This window comes from Rana temporaria, chromosome 6 (genome assembly GCF_905171775.1).
Source record: "Rana temporaria chromosome 6, aRanTem1.1, whole genome shotgun sequence".
NCBI lineage: Eukaryota > Metazoa > Chordata > Amphibia > Anura > Ranidae > Rana > Rana temporaria.
Window position 1 is genome coordinate 156,978,081 of NC_053494.1, and position 23,969 is coordinate 157,002,049.

The window sequence follows — 23,969 nt, forward strand, 5'->3', positions numbered from 1 at the left end:
TCTGACAGGTCCGTCTCAGCACAGTGAGCGGAGACGGACCTGTCACCCGCATGATCAGCAGGGATCAGCGGATCAATCCCTGCTGAGCAGGGGTGTATTTAGGTTTTGTGCTGCCCTAGGCCTGGTGAAACTCGCACACCCCTACTTTATATATGACGCACCCCTTCCTTTTTAAGACTCGTCCTGTCATTTTCATGGGATGAGGACAGAGGGAGAGGGTGGGATGAGGACAGGGGGACAGGGTGGGATGAGGACAGGGGGGGTTGAGCACAGGGGGACAGGGTGGGATGAGCACAGGGGGACAGGGTGGGATGAGGACAGGGTGGGATGAGCACAGGGGCACAGGGTGGGATGAGGACAGGGGGGATGAGCACAGGGGGTCAGGGTGGGATGAGCACAGGGGGACAGGGTGGGATGGGGACAGGGTGTGATGAGCACAGGGGGACAGGGTGTGATGAGCACAGGGGGACAGGGTGGGATGAGGACAGGGGGACAGGGTGGGATGAGCACAGGGGGACAGGATGGGATAAGCACAGGGGGACAGAGCATCTATTAATTTTGGGGGAGAGGGTGGTATAGGGATATGTGCTGGGGTGTGGAGTGATTTGAGAGGGAAGAAGATATGTGCTAGTGAACTGCACACTTCGGCACTGAACTCCAGGATTCAGCTGTGCAGCTCTCCGTGCGAGAGGAGGGGGGTTTGCGGGGGGGGTGCTTTTTCGCCGCCCCCCGCAAAGTGGTGCCCTAGGCCTGGGCCTTGTTGGCCTAGGCCATAATACATCTCTGCTGCTGAGGGAGTCCGTATAACAGAAAAACCTGTGTGAAGGGACCCTTACTCTGCTGTTGTATGTTTTCTAAAGTATGGGTCTGTGTCTGGCCAGGCCTGATGGGTCTTGTGCCAATGCCAGTCACATGACAAAAAAAAGAGTTTCAACTCACAATAAATGATAACTATTTTACAGATCCCTATGTATCTTTACTGAACAGTGCATGTATGTGCATTATGTCATGTGAAGGCAGAGCCAGAGATGATTGACACTAGCTTTCACTTTGTTCAGACAGCATCTTCAAATTGAGAGGGTGAATCTCCATAATGGGGGCACAGACAGCAATTAAAACCCACAGGTGTTCTAATCTCTCTCCTTTCTATCCAAACCTAAAAAAAATATCAGTTACACTTTAGAGCTGAGTACACACTTGCTGTGGCCGCGAGGCACAGCATGAGGTCTGGTGTGTTCCTTTTCTCCGTTTCAGGTGTGAATCAGGTCCAGATTTTTGCCTGAATTAGGACCTGAAACTGAGCCAAAGATGCACAGGAACCTTATCCAAGACGCTCTGCGGCCGCCCCGCAGCTGTGTGAACCAGCTCCATTGACAGCCGGTCACAGTTTCCTTTTAATGCGATTTGGATGCAGGGAAAATTAGGGGGAATACCCAATCATGTGCAAGGAAAAAATAAACAGCATTTTTGCTTGCACATGATTGGATGATGGGAGTCAGCAGAGCTCTCCTTTATTTACAAAGCTCTGGAACAACTGCACTTGTAAGAGTGCAAAGTCTATTTGTCTTTAGTAAATGAACCCCATAGTCTTTTATGAAGTTGAGTTTAGAAGCTTGGACAAAAAAATGCCAAAAGCTCCTAAACTCAAGTTTAGGAGCTGCTAGTGTACATGAAGGCAGATTACATGTTCTCGGTGTGAATTACTTTTCATAAGACACAATGTCATTTTGCCTCCATTCTTTTATCTCGCTGGATATGAGTGAAGCCTCGAACACACGACCAAGGAACTCAACGGGCGAAACACATCGTTTTCCTCGTCGAGTTCCTTGTTAGGCTGTCGAGGAACTCGACAAGGCAAGTTTCTCCATTCCCGTCGAGGAAAAAGAAGACATGCTCTCTTTTCGGCTCGAGGGGATCCTCGACAGTTTCCTCGTCGAAAAATGTACACACGACCGGTTTCCTCTGCAAAAAAAAATCCCAGCAAGTTTCTTGCTGGTTTTTGCCGAGAAACTTGGTCGTGTGTACGAGGCCTGACAGGTGCTGTGGTTAGCAATGTTCCCATTTAAAGCAAAGTGTTTGTATTAAACCAATAGTATTTTTAGCGATATCAATAAAATGTAATAGATGCCAACAAAAGATGTTGGGTAATGTAAAGTGTAAGGCCCCGTACACACGGCCGAGGAACTCGACGTGCCAAACACATCGAGTTCCTCGGCCAGTTCAGCCCTGAAGCCGCCGAGGAGCTCGGCGGGCCGAGAGCTCCCATAGAACAACGAGGAAATAGAGAACATGTTCTCTATTTCCTCGCCGAGGTCCTCGTCGGCTTCCTCGGCTGAAAGTGTACACACGGCCGGGTTTCTCGGCAGAATTCAGCCAGAAACTCGGTCGGAAGCTGAATTCTGCCGAGGAAACTGGTCGTGTGTACGGGGCCTCAGTCAAGGCAAAAAAAATTATGCAGTACACCTCTGCGTTACATACAGTAAACATTCCCCATGTGTTATCCCTGTAAAGACCCTGCAAGCACAATTTGCCTGCAATAGATTTTTTTAAATATCGAGTAACTAAGTGGATCTTCCTTACCAGACTTGCATTGCTTCCTGAATAGCATTAGCAAGGCACTGATGGAGTTTACTTGTTTCTTAGAGATGCTCGTAAATGTCTACTTTAGCTTCTGATGATTTTTGAAAAACGAAAATATAGTGCCTTCTTTGTCTGCAGACATTCTGAAGCTGAACGTGATTGCGATTCATGTAAGATAAATGTGGTTTATTTTACGTGGATGTCGTACACACAGAATCAGAAGGATATATTGCTTGGATCAGTGATATAGTCGAGGATGTATTATCTCTGTGGCCATTGAATCCATATATTTCCATATATTTGCCAGTGAAGTACATGGTGCCTGACAGCTTCTTCCACTGTGTTGGTTTGTTTTTATTTCAGGCTTGCTTGTTTCAGCTCTATAATTGTAGTCACGCAGTCAATGTCTCATAGGATATTTACATTGCTGTGTCTTCATGTATAAAGTACACATACATATATATATATATATAGTCAAATTATGTACAGTAAAACCTTGGATTGCGAGCATAATTCTATCTAGAAACATGTCGCACTTGTATATCAAAGCATTTTTTTTACAGCGTATAAAAGAGGGACCTTTAAGTGTAGCAAAAAGTTGCTAAATGTTGTACCTTCATTAAATGTAACCATATTGCTACACTGAGGCCTCGTACACACGACCGGTTTCCTCGGCAGAATCCATCAAGAAACTTGGTGGGAGATTTTTTTTGCCGAGGAAACCGGCCGTGTGTACATTTTTCAGCGAGGAAACTGTCGAGGAACTCGACGAGCCAAAAAGAGAGCATGTTCTCTTTTTCCTCGACGGGAATGGAGAAAATTGGTTCGTCGAGTTCCTCGACAAGCCTAACAAGGACTCGACGAGGAAAACGATGTGTTTCGCCCGCCGAGTTCCTCGGTCGTGTGTACGAGGCCTGAGGTCTCGTACACACGACCGAGAAACTCGACAGAATCCATCAAGAAACTTGGTGGCAGAGCTTTTTTGCCGAGGAAACCGGTCGTGTGTACGTTTTTCATCGAGGAACTCGACAAGGAAAAAAGAGAACAAGTTCTCTTTTTCCTCGACGGGAGTCTCAATTTCCTCATCGGGCTGGTTTTCGACGAGAAACGTGAGCGTGTGTATGCTAAGAAACCCGCGCTTGCTCAGAATAAAGTATGAGACGGGAGTAAAAGTAGCATTTGTAATGGAGATAACACATTTTTCACGCTGTAACAGACTGAAAAGTGCAAATCGTCTCCGACCAAACTTTTACTTAACACGCAGTAACATGAGATTAGCAAAAGCAGCCCCAAGGGTTGTGCCAGTGGAATCAAACTTACCCTGCCATTGTATGTGTTGTACGTCACCGCGTTTGAAAACAAGGAGATTTTGTCTTGACATGTGTACGCAAAGCAAGCTTGTCGAGTTCCTCGACAAGCCTAACAAATAACTTGTCGAGGAAAACGATGTGTCTTTTCCGACGAGTTCCTCGGTCGTGTGTATGAGGCCTGAGAGGCTCCTCTGTTCTCTTTTATACTCAGTTGTGACATGATGCTACATGTCTTGCAAAACGCTCTCAAACCAAGGTTTTACTGTATATATATATATATATATATATATATATATATATATATATACACACTTCATTACCAAAAGTATTGGGACACCTGCCTTTACACGCAAATTAACTTTAATGGCATCCCAGTCTTAGTCCGTAGGGTTCAATATTGAGTTGGCCCACCCTTTGCAGCTATAAAAGCTTCAACTCTTCTGGGAAGGCCGTCCACAAGGTTTAGTGTGTCTTTGGGAATGTTTGACCATTCTTCCGGAAGCGCATTTGTTAGTTAGGACTGATGTTGGATGACGAGAAGGCCTGGCTTGCAGTTTATGCTCTAATTCATCGTAAAAGGTGTTCTATCCAGTTGAGTTGCAGGTCAGTCAAGTTCTTTTACCCCAAACTCGCTCATCCATGTCTCTATGGCTCTTGCTTTGTGTACTGGTGCGCAGTAATGTTGGAACAGGAAGGGGCCATCCCCAAACTGATCCCACAAAGTTGGGAGCATGAAATTGTCCAAAATGTCTTGGTATGCTGACGTCTTAAAGGGGTTGTAAAGGTTTGTTTTTTATTTTCTAAATAGGTTCCTTTAAGCTAGTGCATTGTTGGTTCACTTACCTTTTCCTTCGATTTCCCTTCTAAATGTTTTTTTTCTTTGTCTGAATTTCTCACTTCCTGTTTTTCCTCAGTAAGCTTTCCATCATCATCCGAGTGGTGTAAAGTCACCCAGAACAGCTTACTGAGGAGGAACAGGAAGTGAGAAATTCAGACAAAGAAAACAAAGAAAAAAAAACATTCTGAAGGGAAATCGAAGGAAAAGGTAAGTGAACCAACAATGCACTAGTTTAAAGGAACCTATTTAGAAAATAAAAAACTAACCTTTACAACTCCTTTAAGTGTTCTCTTCACTGAAACTAAGGGGCCAAGCCCAACCCCTGAAAAACAACCCCACACCATGATCCCCCCTCCACCAAATGATTTGGACCAGTGCACAAACAAGACATGGATGAGCGAGTTTGGGGTGGAAGAACTTGACTGACCTGCACAGAGTCCTGACCTCAACCCGATAGGACACCTTTAGGATGAATTAGAGTGAAGACTGCGAGACAGGCCTCGTCCAACATCAGTGCCTGACCTCACAAATGTGCTTCTGAAAGAATGGTCAAACATTGCCATAGACACACTCCTAAACCTTGTGGACAGTTTTCCCAGAAGAATTGAAGCTGTTATAGCTGCAAAGGGTGGGCCAGCTCAATACTGAACCCTACGGACTAAGACTGGGATGCCATTAAAGTTGAATTCATTTAAAACGACACTATCCAAAAAGGAATGGCGGAGCGATCGGCAAAACACATGTGGACATGCATGCAAATTAGGGTGGAACTCTGCTTCAACCCCTTAGGTTCCACAGTGGGTATAACAAGCATGCTGTACTGCATATACACACTGTTTTTACTGTTGTGGTTTAGTCAGGGCCGATCCTAGGCAGGGTGCACGGGGTGCTCCGCACCCAGGTACCGCAGAGGTGGGGGCGCCGAAACGCCAAAGTGCTCCCCTCCCTCCGGCTTGTCTGTGTCCAGAGGCGGAGTGCATGTAGCGGGTGCTGCGGTTCCCCATCCCACTTGCTCTCTCCGCTGGCAAATGACAAGAGCGCATACCTCCCGCTGTCCCCGGAATCCAGTCTGGGTACCACAGCGGAGCCTAGTTCCGGTACTAGGCTCCACTAATTAATTCTGTCCGGTGCGCATGGAGCAGTCTCCTGTCTGCCCCACCCCCTCTGCGTGTGTCAGCTCTTCTCCCATAGGCGGTGTGATGAGAGGCTTCTGGGTTGGCCGGAGCGGCTGCCAATCATCCCTTGCACTCTCAGGCCTCGTACATGCGACTGAGTTTCTCGGCAAAAAACTGGGATTTTTTTTTGCAGAGGAAACCGGTCGTGTGTACATTTTTCGACGAGGAAACTGTCGAGGATCCCGTCGAGCCAAAAAGAGAGCATGTCTTCTTTTTCCTCGACGGGAATGGAGAAACTTGCCTTGTCGAGTTCCTCGACAGCCTAACAAGGAACTCGACGAGCAAAACGATGTGTTTCGCCCGTCGAGTTCCTCGATCGTGTGTACGAGGCTTCAGAAATGCTGTCTAAGTGCCACCCTCCAAGTAACCAAAGATGCCACATATGCCCTGCCCCCTGTAATGTGCTTCTGCTCCCAGTGTGCCCGAGCTACAGGGATATATTGGACAAGTACTGATCTATGGGGACACCTGATGTGGGGGGCTCTGATGGGGGGCACCTGATGTGGGGGGGGGGCTCTGATGGGGGACACCTGCTGTAGGGGGGGCTCTGATGGGGGACACCTGCTGTGAGGGGGCTCTGATGGGGGACACCTGCTGTGGGGGGGCTCTGATGGGGGACACCTGCTTTGGGGGGGCTCTGATGGGGACACCTGCTGTGGGGGGCTCTGATGGGGACACCTGCTGGGGGGGACTCTGATGGGGCACACCTGCTGGGGGGGGACTCTGATGGAGAACACTAATGAAGACTTCTTAAGGGAGTAGCTCTGTGTTTGAGTCGTAGCCATAGAACCATTTGTAATGGGGAGGAGTTAGTACAATTACCACGCCCATGTGGGGGCACCAGAAATATTTCTGCACCCAGGCGTCTGTGACCCTAGGATCAGCCCTGGGTTTAGTAACACTTTAACTTAGCAAAATAAATCAGGCTTTCATTCTTGCATACCTTGTACATCATTTTTCATCCAGAACTAAATGAAAAAGATGCTTCCTGTGCTTTGCTCATAGGTCACCAGCATATCTTAATGGACAAAGAAAGCTACACTTGCCGATATCAAAACATCCATGTAATTATAAGCAATGGTGTTCCATTGATATGCTTGTATACAAGCAAAAATTGCCTTAGAATATCATCTGGATGTTATTAAATTCATTGCTATCACTGACTTCAAGATTTCATTGTTTTCATGCCGAAAAGTAAGTTCATATTATGGCAATATATCACCTGCTGAGTTTAATCACAGTTCATTTTAGCACAGTGCAGAGATCTCTGATATCCTTCTGTGATGTAGATAGAGAGAAGTAGGATGAAGGTGTGCACCGAAAGCGCGCGCCTGCCTGCAGCATTGTGTTCCAGTCTTAGACGAATGTGCTAAAGCATACATTATGTTTCTATTACCTGCTTAGGCGGTTTTGATCTGCTCCAATATCCAGCCTAGATAATACTTTTACAACTTTTTTTAGGAACCAAGAAATATTATGTGGTCAGAAAGCATTCTAATACAGAACACTTTCTCAGACACACTGATTGCAATTAGCCACAGGCTTTTTTTTTTATTATACCTCCCTGCAGTGGTAAAGGGAGCTTGTTGGTGTATTACCTAAAGCAACGCTTTTATATAAGTATAATTATATAATATAAGAAATTGAGTTTTTTAAAGTAGGCAAAGGAACTAGACAGGGCTGTCCCCTTTCCCCTTTACTTTTTGCACTAGCAATTGAACCACTTTCCACAGCAATCCTCACCAACCCTAATATTAAAGGTTACTCATCTGGACCCGATACATATAAACTAAGCATGTATGCAGATGACATGCTACTCTTCCTCACACAACCGGTCAATACACTTCCTAACCTTCTACAAACCCTAAACAATTTTGCATCCATATCAGGCCTCACAGTCAACGTCTCAAAATCAATAGGCATGCCCATCAACATCCCCCCACTAGAATTAGACTCCATACGCTCCTCCTTCGAATTTTCTTACACCCCAGATTCTCTCCCATACCTAGGTATTTATCTCACCCCTAATCTTGATGACCTCGCAAGTAAAAATTACATCCCGATGTTTCAAAAATTAAGGGCGACACTTAAAATGTGGAAATCTTTCAAGATCTCTTTCCTCGGTAAAATCACAGCGATTAAAATGACACTCCTCCCAAAATTACTTTATCTATTTAGAGCACTCCCCATTAGAATTAATAAATCCCTTATCACCAAATTCCAATCTGATATTAACAAATTTATTTGGTCTGACTCCCACCCCCGTTCTCCTAGACAAGTATTACATAAATCTCAGAGATCTGGTGGCCTCGGCCTCCCAGACCTTTGGCTATACTACCTCTCAGCAAGATGGACCCAAACAGCACAATGGCACATCCCACATTCCAAGATCCCATGGATAGCTTTCGAGAAATCCTCAATATCCCCTTTCACCATCTCAGGGATTCTCTGGGGAAATAAAATCTCAATTCCATCCCTAAATTCCCTTAACCAAATTGTAGCACATTCTTATCACTTATGGAAACTCCATAATGGAAAATATAACCTCGTTTCTAAATCCCCACCGTTTGCTACATTCATAGGAGACCCAAAATTCATACAAAACTCCACAATAGACCTTTCATGGTGGAAGACTAAAAACCTCACTACACTTAACAAATTTATTATAGGTACAAACTTCATCCCCTTCTCCACCCTGAAAGCTAAATATCAGATTCCGGATTCGGAATTCGATAATTTCATCCTTATCAAACAATTTTTCGAAACTCACTTCAAAACCACAAACACCCAATCCCCCTCTCATTTTGAAAAACTCTGTCGCGATTCCCCCAGGATGAAAGGTTTCATCTCAGAACTTTATTTCATCATGTCTAACAACACGGAGCCCAATAAATTATCATATATGCTAAAATGGGAACAAGACCTTAACTTTACGTACTCCCCAGTAAACTGGGACAACTGTATAACCAATCTACACAAATGTACCAGATCTATTGCAATCAAGGAAACAGCCCTAAAAGTGTTTATTAGATGGTATTATACCCCGACCAAACTCCACGCCATTTTTCCCTCAATCCCCTCCTCTTGCTTTAGAGGCTGCGATGTTTCGGGTTCTTTCCCCCACATTTTTTGGTCTTGCGATAAGGTCAAGAATGTTTGGTCACAGCTTGAAAGTTTTGTCTCTAAAATTTCAGACAAACCAATCACCCTCACTATACATAACTGTTTACTTTTCTCCCCCATCACGGACCTTTCCACTTGCCATATGAGACTCATCCATACATTATGTGTAGCCATACACTGGCTGATTGCATCTCAATGGAAATCCCCAATAATACTCCTAAATCCACTCAAACACAGGATTAACGAGATAAATTTGATGGAAAAAATCTCCCATACGCTACAAAACACCATGCACATTTTCAACAATAAATGGTCCCCCTGGTCTGAATATTCACCTCTCTTTTTTAATACAAACTAATTTCTTTATTATACCACATTCCCTTTAACATGGCTTCCCTCAATATTCTTTCAAGATCCTCCATAGTTCTTTCCCATCTCTAAGTAAAGCCTGTTAACCCCAATTGCTTTGCTGTGTCGTATTATATTTCTGTTTCTGATATGTACTTACCACATCTTTTATAATTATGCTGTATCTTTATATTTTTCCAACTATGTACCGCTCCCTATCTTTTGCAATAAAAGTTTGTAAACAAAAAAAAAAGAATAAAGATCACGATTCTCGTTACATAGCATCATCTTTCTATTATAAAAAAAAAAAAAAAAATTGGGCTAGAAATTTACTTAAAGGGTAACTCCACTTTTGTGGGGGGGAAAAATAGCAAATAAGGAAAAAATATTATAGCGTATACAATTGCGACACAAGTCATATTGTAATTGAATGTTATTAAAAATTATCTTTTCAATCTGCAGCTCTGTCATTTTCTGAAAATGCAATATGGCTACGCCCCCCTGAAACATCTTTTCCTGCTTGGGTGATTGGCTCACCAATTTTCTCAGAAGTTTGCCTTAAAGGGGTTGTAAACCAAGGGCCTATGCCCTATAGGCTCACTGTGCAAGCCGCTTAGGGCCCCACAATTTACTAGAGGCTCCGCCTGGTGAGAAGTAATTTTCGGACCCTCACCCCGCTTCTCAACTCGCTGTCTGCATGGGAGAAGCGGTAAGAAGTCAGCAACCCCCGCTTCTCACTTTAATAATGTAAGATGTAATTTCCAGCAGAACGGCCCCCACCCCCACCCCCCCTTCTGAACTTTAATGCGACATGTCATTTTGCTTAGGGTCCAAGGGAGGTCAGGGTCGGCACTGTGTAAACCTCATGTTTTTTCACCTTAATGCATCCTATGCATTAAGGTAAAAAAACATCTGTCCATTACCGGCCCCCCCCAGCCCCCCGTTTTACTTACCTGAGCCCTGGAAAGTCCTGCGTCAAGAACGTGCTGGATCTTGTCCGGGGGTTACCAGCTCTTCATTGGATTGATTCATAGCACCGCAGCCATTGGCTCCCACTGCTGTCAATCAAATCCAACGACGCCGGCGCTGGGGGCAGGGCCGAGTCCTGCACTCGGCGGCTCTGGGCGCTGAATGCAGGACTCGGGAGCGTGCCCGCAAGGTAACCCTCTTGGGAGAACGCTTCTCAGAGGGGGTTATCTGAAGTGGGGAGAAGCCAAATAAAATGGCGTTCAGGGCCACTCTGTGCAAAACGAGCTGCACAGTGGAGGTAAGTATGACATGTTTGTTATTTAAAAAAAAAAATTATTGAACCTATAGTATCACTTTAAAGTGGTTTTATACCCCTTTAGCACACTTTTTACCTACAGGTAAGCCTATAATAAGTGAGGTCATCGCGACTCCGGCCACTCACAGTGCTAAATCAAATCCAGTGACACGGGGCCGAGTCATACACTCAGTGGCTATGCACCGGGGAGCGCGCCTGCAAGGTGAGTCCGTCGAGAGAGAGAGCTTCCCAGAGGGCGTTAGCTGTTACAAAAGTGGAAATACAATCATTAAAACAATATTACCAATATACAGTGAAACCTCAGATTGCGAGTAACGCGGTTAACGAGTGTTTCGCAATACGAGCATTTTTTTTTTATTTAGACTTGATTTGCGAGTGTTGTCTCGCAACATGAGCAGGATTCAAGCCTCTGCAGTGTGCAGTACCGCATTTGGCCAGAGGTGCGGGGGCACCGGAGTAAATCAGAGCCGAGCGGAGCTGATTGGAGCCGATTTGAAATACTTGGAAGAACTTGGAAATACTCTGGAATAAATGCATAGCTTTACTAAAGGGTAGGTTTTTGCATTTGTTCCACTTTATTACAAATCATATCAGAAACGTACATGCTGTCAGTAGTGATGGATGGAGCTGCCATGCATCTGGTAGATATGTGGGCGCAGATGTAGTTTGCTGGGTTCTGAAGACTTCCTGATAAATAAAGAGGAGGGGGCTGAGGAGCTGAATGAGAAATTTCCTACTAATGCATTTTCAATGTCTTTTAAAGCACAATCACATTTTTTTTAATGGAGCAAAATTGTGATGCTGATTATTTTTCTTCATCGCCTGTTTGCAGAGTGGTTATGTAATGAAGGAGTCATGTGACCAGGGCGTAATTATGCAGCACATTTCCTATCTTGCAGGCACGCATTTTATTAGAAAATGTATTTGTTAAAAACAAGTTTTACTTTTAAAAAAGGTATTGAATCTCTTCAAGGAAGTCAATTACTTTGCATTATTTTTCCTTGCTGTTGGAGAATGTCCCAATAATGAACGTTTCAGTTCTTTTATATGACTTGATTGCTCACGTTTTATTCCAATAGTTGCTTATAATTAAAGTTGTGCGCTGCATCCTAAATATAGCGCATTCTTTGTCTGCAAAGCCAAGGGAGCTGCAGATAAGTTTCTCTTCCCAGAATAACCCAATCATCACTTTGTTACTCTTATAATAATCTCCCTTTAGGGAATTCTCCTTCTCTGAAAGGACTGCACTTGTTTTCAAACTGCGCAACATAGCAACCTTGTGTTAAAAATAATACCGCTCCACTTAATTAATTGGTGACACGCAGTTTTCGCATGTTTAGACCTGGATAATTTTGTAAAAGAAAAACATGGCTCCGTAACTTGCCCTTTTAGGCTCCATGCACACTGAAGCTGATAAAAGCTATAAAAAAAACGCCAGTAGCTTTGCAGGGAGCATTTCAACGTTTTTTAGCGTTTTTGCAATAGCTTTAATCAGCGTTTTTGAGTGTAGCTTTTTTCTTTTTTCTTTTTTTTTTAAATGGATAAAAAAAACGCTGGCACCAGCGTTTTTGAACGTTTTTAAGTGTTTTTGGGCGTTTTTGGGCGTTTGGAATTTTTTTGCGTTTTTTCCCGCCGAAAAACGGCACTTTGAATGCAAATTTCGGGGCGTTCAGAAAAAAGCCAATAAACTCCAAAGCTCATTAACACTAAAAAACGCCCAGGTGTGAATGGGCACATACAGTACAGACCAAAAGTTTGGACACACCTTCTCATTCAAAGAGTTTTCTTTATTTTCATGACTATGAAAATTGTAGATTCACACTGAAGGCATCAAAACTCTGAATTAACACATGTGGAATTATACATAACAAAAAAGTGTGAAACAACTGAAAATATATTTCATATTCTAGGTTCTTCAAAGTAGCCACCTTTTGCTTTGATTACTGCTTGGCACACTCTTGGCATTCTCTTGATGAGCTTCAAGGGGTAGTCACCTGGTGCAGCACCCCATCACTCTGCTTCTTGGTCAAATAGCTCTTACACAGCCTGGAGGTGTGTTTGGGGTCATTGTCCTGTTGAAAAATAAATGATGGTCCAACTAAACGCAAACCGGATGGAATAGCATGCCGCTGCAAGATGCTGTGGTAGCCATGCTGGTTCAGTATGCCTTCAATTTTTAATAAATCCCCAACCGTGTCACCAGCAAAGCACCATCACACCTCCTCCTCCATGCTTCACGGTGGGAACCAAGCATGTAGAGTCCATCCGTTCACCTTTTCTGCGTCGCACAAAGACACGGGGGTTGGAACCAAAGATCTCAAGTTTGGACTCATCAGACCAAAGCACAGATTTCCACTGGTCTAATGTCCATTCCTTGTGTTCTTTATCCAAACAAGTCTCTTCTGCTTGTTGCCTTTCTTTAGCAGTGGTTTCCTAGCAGATATTCTACCATGAAGGCCGGATTCACACAGTCTCCTCTTAACAGTTCTAGAGATGTGTCTGCTGCAAAAGGTGGCTACTTTGAAGAACCTAGAATATGAAATATATTTTCAGTTGTTTCACACTTTTTTGTTATGTATAATTCCACATGTGTTAATTCATAGTTTTGATGCCTTCAGTGTGAATCTACAATTTTCATAGTCATGAAAATAAAGAAAACTCTTTGAATGAGAAGGTGTGTCCAAACTTTTGGTCTGTACTGTAGGCTAACATAGAGTTCAGTTTATGGGATAAAAAAAAAAAAGCCAAAACGCCAATAAACTGCAGTTTATCAGCTTCAGTGTGCATGGAGCCTTAGCGTTGCACCTGACACCTACATGCTACATTTCCTCCAAGGGATACTTTGGTTTTGTGAACATTTATGTATGTGCTGAGAAGATTCAAAGGCTTTAGTAAACAGAACTCCATGTGAAAAAAATACAGATTACTTTATTATCCACTTGACCTCCGGAAGATTTACCCCCCTTCATGACCAGGCCTTTTTTTTCCATACGGCACTGCATTATTTTAACTGACAATTGTGCGGTCGTGCGACGCTGTACCCAAATAAAGTTTATGTAGTCTTTTTTCCCACAAATAGAGCTTTCTTTTGGTGGTATTTGATCACCTCTGTGGTTTTTATTTTTTGCGCTATATGCAAAAAAATACAGACAATTTTGAAAAAAAAAACAATAATATTTTTAACTTTTTGCTATAATAAATATCCCCCCCCAAATTTTTTTAAATTTACACACAAAAAAAATATATACACACACATATATATATATACACACACATAAATAAATAAATATATATACACACATATTGAAAATTGCTTGATTCTCCCATCAACACAGTCAAGCCTCGTACACACGACCGGTTTCCCTGCCAGAAAAACTGCCAGGAGAGCTTTTGGCTGGGAAAACCAGTTTATGCTTCCTCGCAGTTTTCCCGGCGGGTAAATAGAGAACCTGCTCTCTATTTTCCCACTAGGATTCCCAGCGGTTTTAAACCTGGCAGTTTTCCTATGGGGAACACTGCGAGGGAGCATACACACGGCCGGGATTCCCGGCCAAAGCTCTCCTCGCAGTTTTCCCGACGGGAAACCCAGCCGCGTGTACACGGAGAAACTTACCGAGCAGGTTCTCGGTTTTCCCGTCGGGATTCCCGGCGGACTTTATACCGCCGGGAATCCTGGTTGTGTGTACAGGGCTTCAGTGTTGATGGGGGAATTTATCCCACAGCACCATTATGTTCTGCCGGCAGGGAGTCTTCCCTTTCTGGCAGAACTCAATTAGTGTTGCCAGCAACAGCCGGTGACGCTATACTTTCAGGAAAACCGAAAACAGGCTGGTTGTACACAAGTCCATCGATACATCAGCTTGTCCAGGGTGCCCAAACATGGATCGAAATTCGTCTGGTCCCTGCTGAACTGGCTAAATTTTGATCAATGTATGGCCGGCTTTTTCAGTTTCTTATCCACATTATCAGCAGACTTATTGGTATTGTGTATATTACCAAGTGTAGTAAGGAAGATGTTTGTCACCTCGTTAAGGACTTGTGGCTTTCCTCTTAGGTGTAAGAGGTAAATGGATAAGATATGTTTATTGTACATATGGATTTATCTGACAAAATATAGAAAGTCTACTGTATGCAAGTTCTCAGTTGTACCTTTTTAAATTGTACATGTGAGATGGAATATATGATTGATCATTTTGTATTTTGCAGGAAGTACATGTCATACCACCACCCTCCCTACGCTAGTACGAACCCCGAGTCTCATGATGCAGCCAACCCTGGATATCAAACCATTTGTATCATTTCCAATGGATAACAGTGCTAGTGTTGGTCTTTTCCCAAACTTTAACACGGTAAGTAGCATCACCATTTTCCACTGTATGTTAATTTTATGAATTTAATATAAGGGCAACAATGTGAAGAACAATTATGATGATTTTCTCATGACTTTCACATGTTTACGTTTAAAGTTTGATTTCCATGTTTAAGTTATTATATTTAATATAAAGTAAAATTGAGGTGAAGCTATAGTGATTTTCAACCTTCAATTAAGTGTAGGCTAAATTTTATTTTATTTTTTTTCCCTGCATGTGATTGGGTATTCTTGGAAAAGTAAAACTTTACCACATTTACTAAACTCTCTTGCAGTGTGCAACTTCATTTGCCTTTAGTACATCAACCCCCCTAGACTTCCATTATAAAAACGTATATCAATATGCCAATAACACGGGTTCCTGGAGTAGGTTAAAGGATAGCGGGTGCTTCAGCAACAGCCAGCTGGAGACTGGAAACTTCACAGATCAATGTACATTTGCCAGCACACCATGGATCTTCGAGTAACGTCCAAAGGGGCAACTCTTGCTTTGAATAAAACCTTTGGATGTTATTTGAAGATCCATATGGTGTGCTGGCAAATATGTATGTTGTTCCATTATAAAAATGAGCAGTGATACACAATCACTTTGCAGCACTGCAAAGCAGGAAGTAGAGACTGCATATGTCATCAACAAACTTACTATTCACAGGTTTTAAAAAAAATTATAAATTCTAAATAAATATATATTTAAATAATTAAGGGCCAGATCCAGAGAGAATTACATCCGCGCAGCGTATCAGAGATACGCTACGCCGCTGTACCTTACCTGGCGGAATTTCGAATCCTCAACGATTTTGCGCCGTAAGTTACGGCGGTGTAGTGTATTTCTGGCGGCGGAATTCAAATCGGCGATTAGGGGGCGTGATTCATTTAAATGAAGCGCGTCCCCGCGCCGAATGAACTGCACATGCGTCGTCCTGAAATTTGCCGCCATGCATTGCGCTAGGACGTAATTTTTTTAACTTAGATGTGAGTTACGTCCATCCCTATTCACGGACGACTTACGCAAAAAAAATTAAAATTTCAAATTTCGACGTGGGAACGACGGACATACTTAACATGGCAAGTCTATCTATACGCCGCAAAATACCAGCTTTAACTATACGCCGGAAAAAGCCGACTACAGACGACGTTAGAAAATGCGACGGCCGCGCGTACGTTCGTGGATCGTCGTAAATCGCTAATTTACATACCCGACGCGGAAAACGACGCGAACTCCACCCAGCGGCGTACTTGCTCTGTGGATCTGCCCCTAAATATTTAAACAATATTTAAATATAATTATAAAAAAAAATAAAAATCTTGCAATGAGACCTTCTTTTCAAAGTAATCTATGATACAGCTTATCTTAACCACTTAGGGACCTGAAGATTTACCCCCTTAATGACCCGGGCCATTTTTTGCGATACGTCACTGCATCAACTTTAACTGATAATTGCGCGGTCGTGTGACTCTGTAACCAAAAAAAATTATGTCCTTTTTTTCCCCACAAATAGAGCTTTCTTTTGGTGGTATTTGATCACCTCTGTGGTTTTTATTTTTTGTGCTATGTACAAAAAAAGACAGACAATTTTGAAAAAAGAAAACAATATTTTTTACTTTTTGCTATAATAAATATCCCCCCAAAAATAAAAAATAAACAAATTTTTATATACAAATCAGTTTGCATGTATTTTTCTGCATATTTTTGTTAAAATAGGGGATATATTTATGGCATTTTTATTATATATTTTTTTACTACTAATGGCGGTTATCAGCGATTTTCTGCAGGACTGCAACTTTGCGGAGGACAGATCGGACACTTTTTTGGGACCACTGACATCTATACAGCGATCAGTGCTATAAAAATGCACTGTTTACTGTATAAATTGCACGGGCAGGGAAGGGGTTAACACTAGGGGGTGATCAAGGGGTTAAATGTGTTTCCTGGGAGGTGTTCCTAACTGACTGGGAGTACAGAGTGATCGCTGTTTCTGATCACTAGGAACAGACAATCACTCTCTACCTCCTGGCAGAATGAGGATCTGTTTGTTTACATTGACAGATCCCCTCTCTGGCTCTCTGTGGAGCAATCACAAGTGGGCGGTGAACAACACGACCGCTGGACACGCCCATCAGCTCCCTTCCCCCGACATACACCTGCAGTGATTTGCGGGAACGAGGCGACCTGCCGCAATATAATGACAGCGGCTGGTCAGCAATTGGTAAAAAAAAAGACATTGAGCACACTATACACTCCCTGTAATTAGGCCTCATGCACACTGGATGTTTTAAAAACGCCAGCGCTATAGCAGCGCTAAAAACGAGTTTAGCCGCGTATTTTACATTAGCGCTGTTGCGCGTTTTTGCCCATGTTTTTGGACGTAAGCTTTTTTGGGTGTTTTTTTTTTTATTTAAAATACTCCCTAAAAACGCCTAAAAAGGTCAAATGCAGCCAAACGCGACTTGACGCATTTAGCTGTGTTTTTTTGTCTTCAAATCAATTTCACACTCAGGCGTTTAAGCGCTAAAAATAGCACCTGAAAAGCCTCTTAAGCCAGCCCGGTGTGAAAGCCTGAGTGCTTTCGCACTGGGGGCGGTGCGCTTGCAGGACTGGAAAAAAAAGTCCTGCAAGAAGCATCTTTGGAGTGGTGCGGGAGCAGTGTATACACCGCTCCTTCACCACCCCTGTCCATTGAAATGAATAGGCAGCGCTGCCAAAGCGCCTACAAAGCAATTCGGCAGCGCCGCAACATGGGCGATATTAACCCATTTTCCGGCCCAGAGAAAAGGTTAATAGCGCCCATGTTGCGGCGCTGCCGAATTACCGCTGACGCCCACACCGCCACCATGTGAAAGGGGTCTTACAGCTTGTTTTTACTGCTCCTGGAAGCACATGCTGTCGTTTTTTTCGATTGCCCCTATACACGTATGCCTCCAAATCCCTCTGACAGTTTATGTGTGCATGGACACATAGGCTAACATGGAGGGGCTTTTAGAGGCAGGTAAAAAAAAAACGTCAATCAACCATAACAGCAGCTGTAAAAATGTCCTGTGTGCATGAGCCCTTAAACCCAGCAAAGGTTTCTTCTTAACCACTTAACCCCCGTACCATATTGCTGGTCAAAGACCAGAGCACTTTTTGCGATTCGGCACTGCGTCGCTTTAACTGACACTTGCGCGGTCTTGCAACGTGGCTCCCAAACAAAATTGGCGTCCTTTTTCCCCCACAAATAGAGCTTTCTTTTGGTGATATTTGATCACCTCTGCGGTTTTTATTTTTTGCGCTATAAACAAAGATAGAGCGACAATTTTGAAATAAAATAATATTTTTTACTTTTTGCTATAATAAATATCTCCCAAAAATATATATAAAAAAAAACATTTTTTCCTCAGTTTAGGCCGATACGTATTCTTCTACATATTTTTCGTGAAAAAAAATCGCAATAAGCATTTATTGATTGGTTTGCGCAAAGGTTATAGCGTTTACAAAATAGGGGGGAATTTTTATGGCATTTTTATTAATATTTTTTTTTTTACTAGTAATGGCAGCGATCAGCAATTTTTTTCGGTACTGCGACATTATGGCGGACACTTCGGACACTTTTGACACATTTTTGGGACCATTGGCATTTTTATAGCGATCAGTGCTATAAAAATGCATTGGATTACTATAAAAATGCCACTGGCAGTGAAGGGGTTAACACTAGGGGCGGGGAAGGGGTTAAGTGTGGCCTCACTAGGGGAAATGACTGATCTTCTGTTCATACATTGTATGAACAGAAGATCAGCATTTCTCTCCCTGACAGGACCGGGAGCTGTGTGTTTACAGCGATCACGTGTGCCCGGCGGCGATCGCGCCCGCCGGGCACACGCACGGGAGTCGGGGGCGAGCGGGCGGCGCGCACGCGCCCCTAGTGGCCTGCGCGAGAGCCGACGTATAGCTACGGGCTCTCGCACAGGGGAGCCAACCTGCCGCCGTAAAATGACGGCGGCTGGTCGGCAAGTAGTTAATAGAACACATAGTTACATAGCTACATTTATAGTTAGTCAGGTTGAAAAAAGACACAAGTCCATCTAGTTCAACCAATAAACACAGGCGTCAGATTTGAGCATTTTGAAATCTTCCTTATATCTATTGTGACAGCTAGTTATTTTGAAAACAAACATGGAATAGCAGGCTGCTTCGTAAATGTGCTGAGGGTTGAATTGCAGTGCAGCAGACCGCATGCTAGCAGGGAAGGCATTTCTCTGTACAGTTTCAAGTGGGGGAATTGATTTTTTTTTCTTAACTGGAAAGAGCAAATTGATTTTGGGTTTCATCTCACCAAATGCTGTTTTCTTATGGATTTAAATCAATGTTTCATCAAGAAGGATGAGTAATATGTTTGCTTAGAGGGGTGCTTACACTTTTGACTTTACTTGTCAAGGTTTCATAAAGCTATTATATAAAAATGTATTTGAGGTTCTGAAATTGAAACTGTATTTCATAAAGCTATGTAATGTGTTTACTTTTTACATAACTGCATTTATTATGCAAGATCAGTTGTATATTTATCTGGCAGATTGGCAATGATGACCCATAAAAGTCACAGACTTTTACTTAAAGTGGAGGTTCCACCTGAAAAAAAAATGTCCACCAAAAATCAAAAAATAAAATCAAAAATAAATAAATGGAAAAAAATGTTTTTCCTTTACTTACCCTAAATAGCTATTGCTATGCGGAAGTGCCGAATCTGCCTCTTCATCCTCCGCAGTGGATTCTCTTCCTCCTCCTACACTCGGTTTATTCTGGGAACTGTGTGTGTCCCAGAAAGCAGCCGGCCCATTCACAAAGCGCCGCGCTGCTCGCGCATGTGCAGTAGGAAACGGGCAGTGAAGCCGTACGGCTTCACTCCCTGTTTCCCTTACTGTGGATGGCGGCGCTTGGAGCTGCCAGGATCGAGGATCGGCCTTGGCGGGGGCCGACATCGCTGGCGGCTGGGACAGGTAAGTGTCCTTATTAAAAGTCAACAGCTCCAGTGTTAGGAGCTGCTGACTTTTAATTTTTTTTTTTGTAATGGAACCTCCGCTTTAAAATAGCTATAAGTGCTATATATACATTTTTAGATGTTTTAAATATTTTGTGCTGTAATCCAGTTGATATGAAGCTCCTGTAAGGCCTCGTACACACGATCAGTCCATCCGATGAGAACGGTCTGAAGGACCGTTGTCATCGGTTAACCGATGAAGCTGACTGATGGCCTGTCGCGCCTACACACCATCGGTTAAATAACCGATTGTGTCAGAACGCGGTGACGTAAAACACAACGACGTGCTGAAAAAAATTAAGTTCAATGCTTCCAAGCATGCGTCGACTTGATTCTGAGCATGCGTGGATTTTTAACCGTAAAGCTAGGCTTTTTTTTAACTGATGGTTAAATAACCTATAGGGCCCACACATGATCGGTTTTGACCGATGAAAACGGTCCATCAGACCGTTGTGCTCTGGTTAACCGATCGTGTGTACGAGGCCTAAGTGTACACACTGGCCCGGATTCAGATACATTTTCGTATCTATCGGCGGGCATAGCGTATCTCATATACACTACGCCGCCGTAACTTAGGGCGCAAGTTCCGTATTCAGAAAGAACTTGCGCCCTAAGTTACGGCGGCGTAGTGTAAATGTGTCGGCGTAAGCCCGCCTAATTCAAATGTGGATGATGTGGGTGTGTTTTATTTAAATTACTTGTGACCCTACGTAATTGACGTTTCTTACAAACGGCGCATGCGCCGTCCGTGAACGTTTCCAAGTGCGCATGCTCCAAATTAGGCCGCAAACTGTCAATGCTTTCGAAGTGAGCGTAATTTACGTACAGCCCTATTCGCGGATGACTTACGCAAACGACGTAAAATACGACGCTGTTCGTTAGTTTTCGACGCCCATACCTAACATGACTTACCCCTTCTTTATGAGGGGTATCTTTACGCCGGAAACAGCCTTACGTAAACGACGTAAAAAAAATGCGCCGGGCGGACATACGTTTCTGAATCGGCGTATCTACCTAATTTGCATATTCAACGCGGAAGTCTAGGGAAGCGCCCCTAGCGGTCAGCGTAAATATTGCACCCTAAGATACGACGGCGTAGTAGACTTACGCCGCTCGTATCTAGGCAACATTGAGGCGTATCTGATTCTATGAATCAGACGCCGAGATGCGACGGCCCGCACTCAGAGTTACGACGGCATATCTGGAGATACGCCGTCGTAACTGCTTTCTGAATCCGGGCCATTTGCTCTGGTCAAAATGTGCAAGTTTCACAGACTGGCAGGTCCATGCTTCTGTCACATCTTGGTCACCACTGTTGCCATCTTCTCCAGAACTTCTTTATGGGAGGGTGGGTCTTATAATGTAACCCTAGGACATGTGTGCTGGACTTATATTGTTCCAGCACCTGGCTCCAATTTTTGTAGGAGACCAATGGTATAAAGACCAATGATATAAAGTGCACTACTCTTTTTTTTTTTTACATCTACATGTGCTCGATATATCCAAAAACATAAGAATCTAAAAAGGTATTGAAGGTATTAAATAAATTAAATGATACAAATATAATTTAAGTAAAATGTGCCAAAAAGTGCCAGTGCCTGAATTAAAGTTCAATCCGTAACTCCATTAAAAAAATGAATTAAACATTCATACAAGAAAGTCTTTTGTGATAAGTAAGTGCAAAGTTTTCATCAAAAAATTTGATTGGTGTATAGATCAATCACATCCTCTAATAATCAATCCAGTGCTCTCAAAGTGACCATGCAGTGCTATTCCACTTCAATTCACTCTATGTAGGCTGTGCCCCAACCCCAATGGGTCCACACTCAACAAATGTGTTGACCTCATATGGCTTATTCCAAAAGCGATCAAAAGAAAGCTTTCCACTCTGCTGTGCGTGGCTGGGTGTCCTTAACCACTTGCCGACTTGCTGCCATTATTATACTGCGGCAGGTCGGCACCATCCCGCAAACCGGCGTAGCTGTACGTTGGTCTTTTTAAGCGGGATAGCGGGCGTGCACTCGCTTCAGTGCGGGGGTACCAATGCTCATAACCAGTGGTCGCGATGACCGCTATCCACGAGCGATGACAGCCACTAAAGGCAGAACAGGGACGTGTGTGTGCAAACACACACATCACTGTTCTGTGGGGAGAGGAGATGCAGATTGGGAGTTCCTACAAGATGGGAACCACAATCTGTCATCTCCTATAGTGAGTCCCCTCTCCCACAGTTAGAACACACACTAGGGAACATGTTTAACCCCTTGATCTCTCCCCTAGTGTTAACCCCTTCTCTGCCAGTGACATTTACACATTAATCAGTGCATTTTTATAGCACTAATCGCTGTATAAATGCCAATGGTTCCAAAAATGTGTCAAAAGTGTCGCACCATAAAAATCGCAGATCACCGCCATTACTAGTAAAAAATAAATAAATGACATAAATCTATTAGCTATTTTGTAGACGCTATAACTTTTGCGCAAACTAATTAATATACACTTGTTGCGATTTTTATTACCAAAAATATGAATAAAGCCTCGTACACACGGTCAGACTTTTTGCCAACAAACTTAAAAATTAGTTTTCTAAAAAATCTGACCGTGTGTACGATCCTCGGACAAACTTTTTTGGTTTTCATCGGACAAAAGCTCACTCTGCAAACGGACAAACTTTTTGGCAACAAAAGTCCGATGGTGCAATGTCCGACCGTGTGTACAGAAATCCATCGGACTTTTGTACACGCATGCTCAGAACCAATGTTAAAATCAACCAACAATAGCAGAAGTTGACCAAAGGGTGGTGGTATAGAGCAGAAAAGAGCAGTAAAACCATGTGATGTTGGGAAAGTTTTCAGAAAAGTCCTGCCGTGTGTATGCTATGGGTGTGCCCGGCCAACTCCCTTCAAACAAAAATCCATGGAAAAGTTTTTTTGAAGTCCGATCGTGTGTATGAGGCTTTAGAATACATATCGGCCTAAACTGAGGACAAAATTTGCTTTTTTTAAAAAGAAAATGGGGATAGACTCCCTCCATAGGTGGTTCAGGCAAACTCGGTAGATTGCTTAAAAAAAAGGCCTGGATTATTTCCTAAATGTACATAATATAACTGGGTACTAACAGTTTTAGGTAAAGTTGATCCTGGGAAAATCTGATTGCCTCTCGGAGGATAAGGAAGGAATTTTGCTTTTCTGGGTTTTTTCGCCTTCCTCTGGATCAACTCTGGGTGAAGGATTGTGTATATTGAATTGTTATTTTTTATTTTTTTTGGTTGAAGCTGAAGTTGAAGCTCTTCATCATCCAATTATGTGCAAGCAAAAAAAAATTTTTTTTTTTTTTTTTTTTTTGCTTGCACATAATTGGATGATGAAGAGCTTCAACTTCAGCTTCAACCAAAAAAAATTCATTCTTTTACAAAGTGAAATGTCACATTCACTTTGCCTTTAGAAAATCAACCATTATATCTCTGATATGTAATCACAGGCTTCTATATGACCAATATAAGCCTTTTCAATTCATCATCTCTGATACAAGCTTGCTGACGTAAGTTTCCAGTTTTAAAAGACATGTCCTCTTCTGTCTGATATGAATGGCCCTTCTAACTAAAGAGAATTTAGTTGGCTGACCTTGTTTGATGCAGGGCTTTAGAGAGTGAACTTAGAATTAAGCACTATTCATTCAGTCTTATTAAACCATGATTACTAAAGAATGTACTCTAGAGCAAAAATACAGTCCGACTAATGCTTCCTAAAAGTCAAAATAATAAGCACTAGCCAAATTTAACCGCATTTGTGTGCTATTAACCTAGAATTATCTGGTACATTCAGGGCTCAAGTCCTGCGGGAACGTGTGGGAACAGAGTTTCTGCACTTTTTTCACAGCAGGAACTCAGTTCCCTTTGCAGGACTAGAGCAGCTAAGAGCAGTCGAGCC

General features: G+C 43.0%; 1 protein-coding gene across 4 annotated transcripts in view; it reads left to right on the forward strand.

Moving 5' to 3' along the window:
* Window positions 1–23,969, forward strand: part of ZNF385B (zinc finger protein 385B) — a 665,073-nt gene that overhangs the window by 473,089 nt on the left and 168,015 nt on the right. For all 4 annotated transcript variants that reach the window (XM_040357647.1, XM_040357648.1, XM_040357649.1 and 1 more), the window contains one exon: window positions 14,866–15,008. In XM_040357647.1, the coding sequence (XP_040213581.1) occupies window positions 14,866–15,008 (143 nt within the window). The remainder of the gene's footprint in view (window positions 1–14,865; window positions 15,009–23,969) is intronic.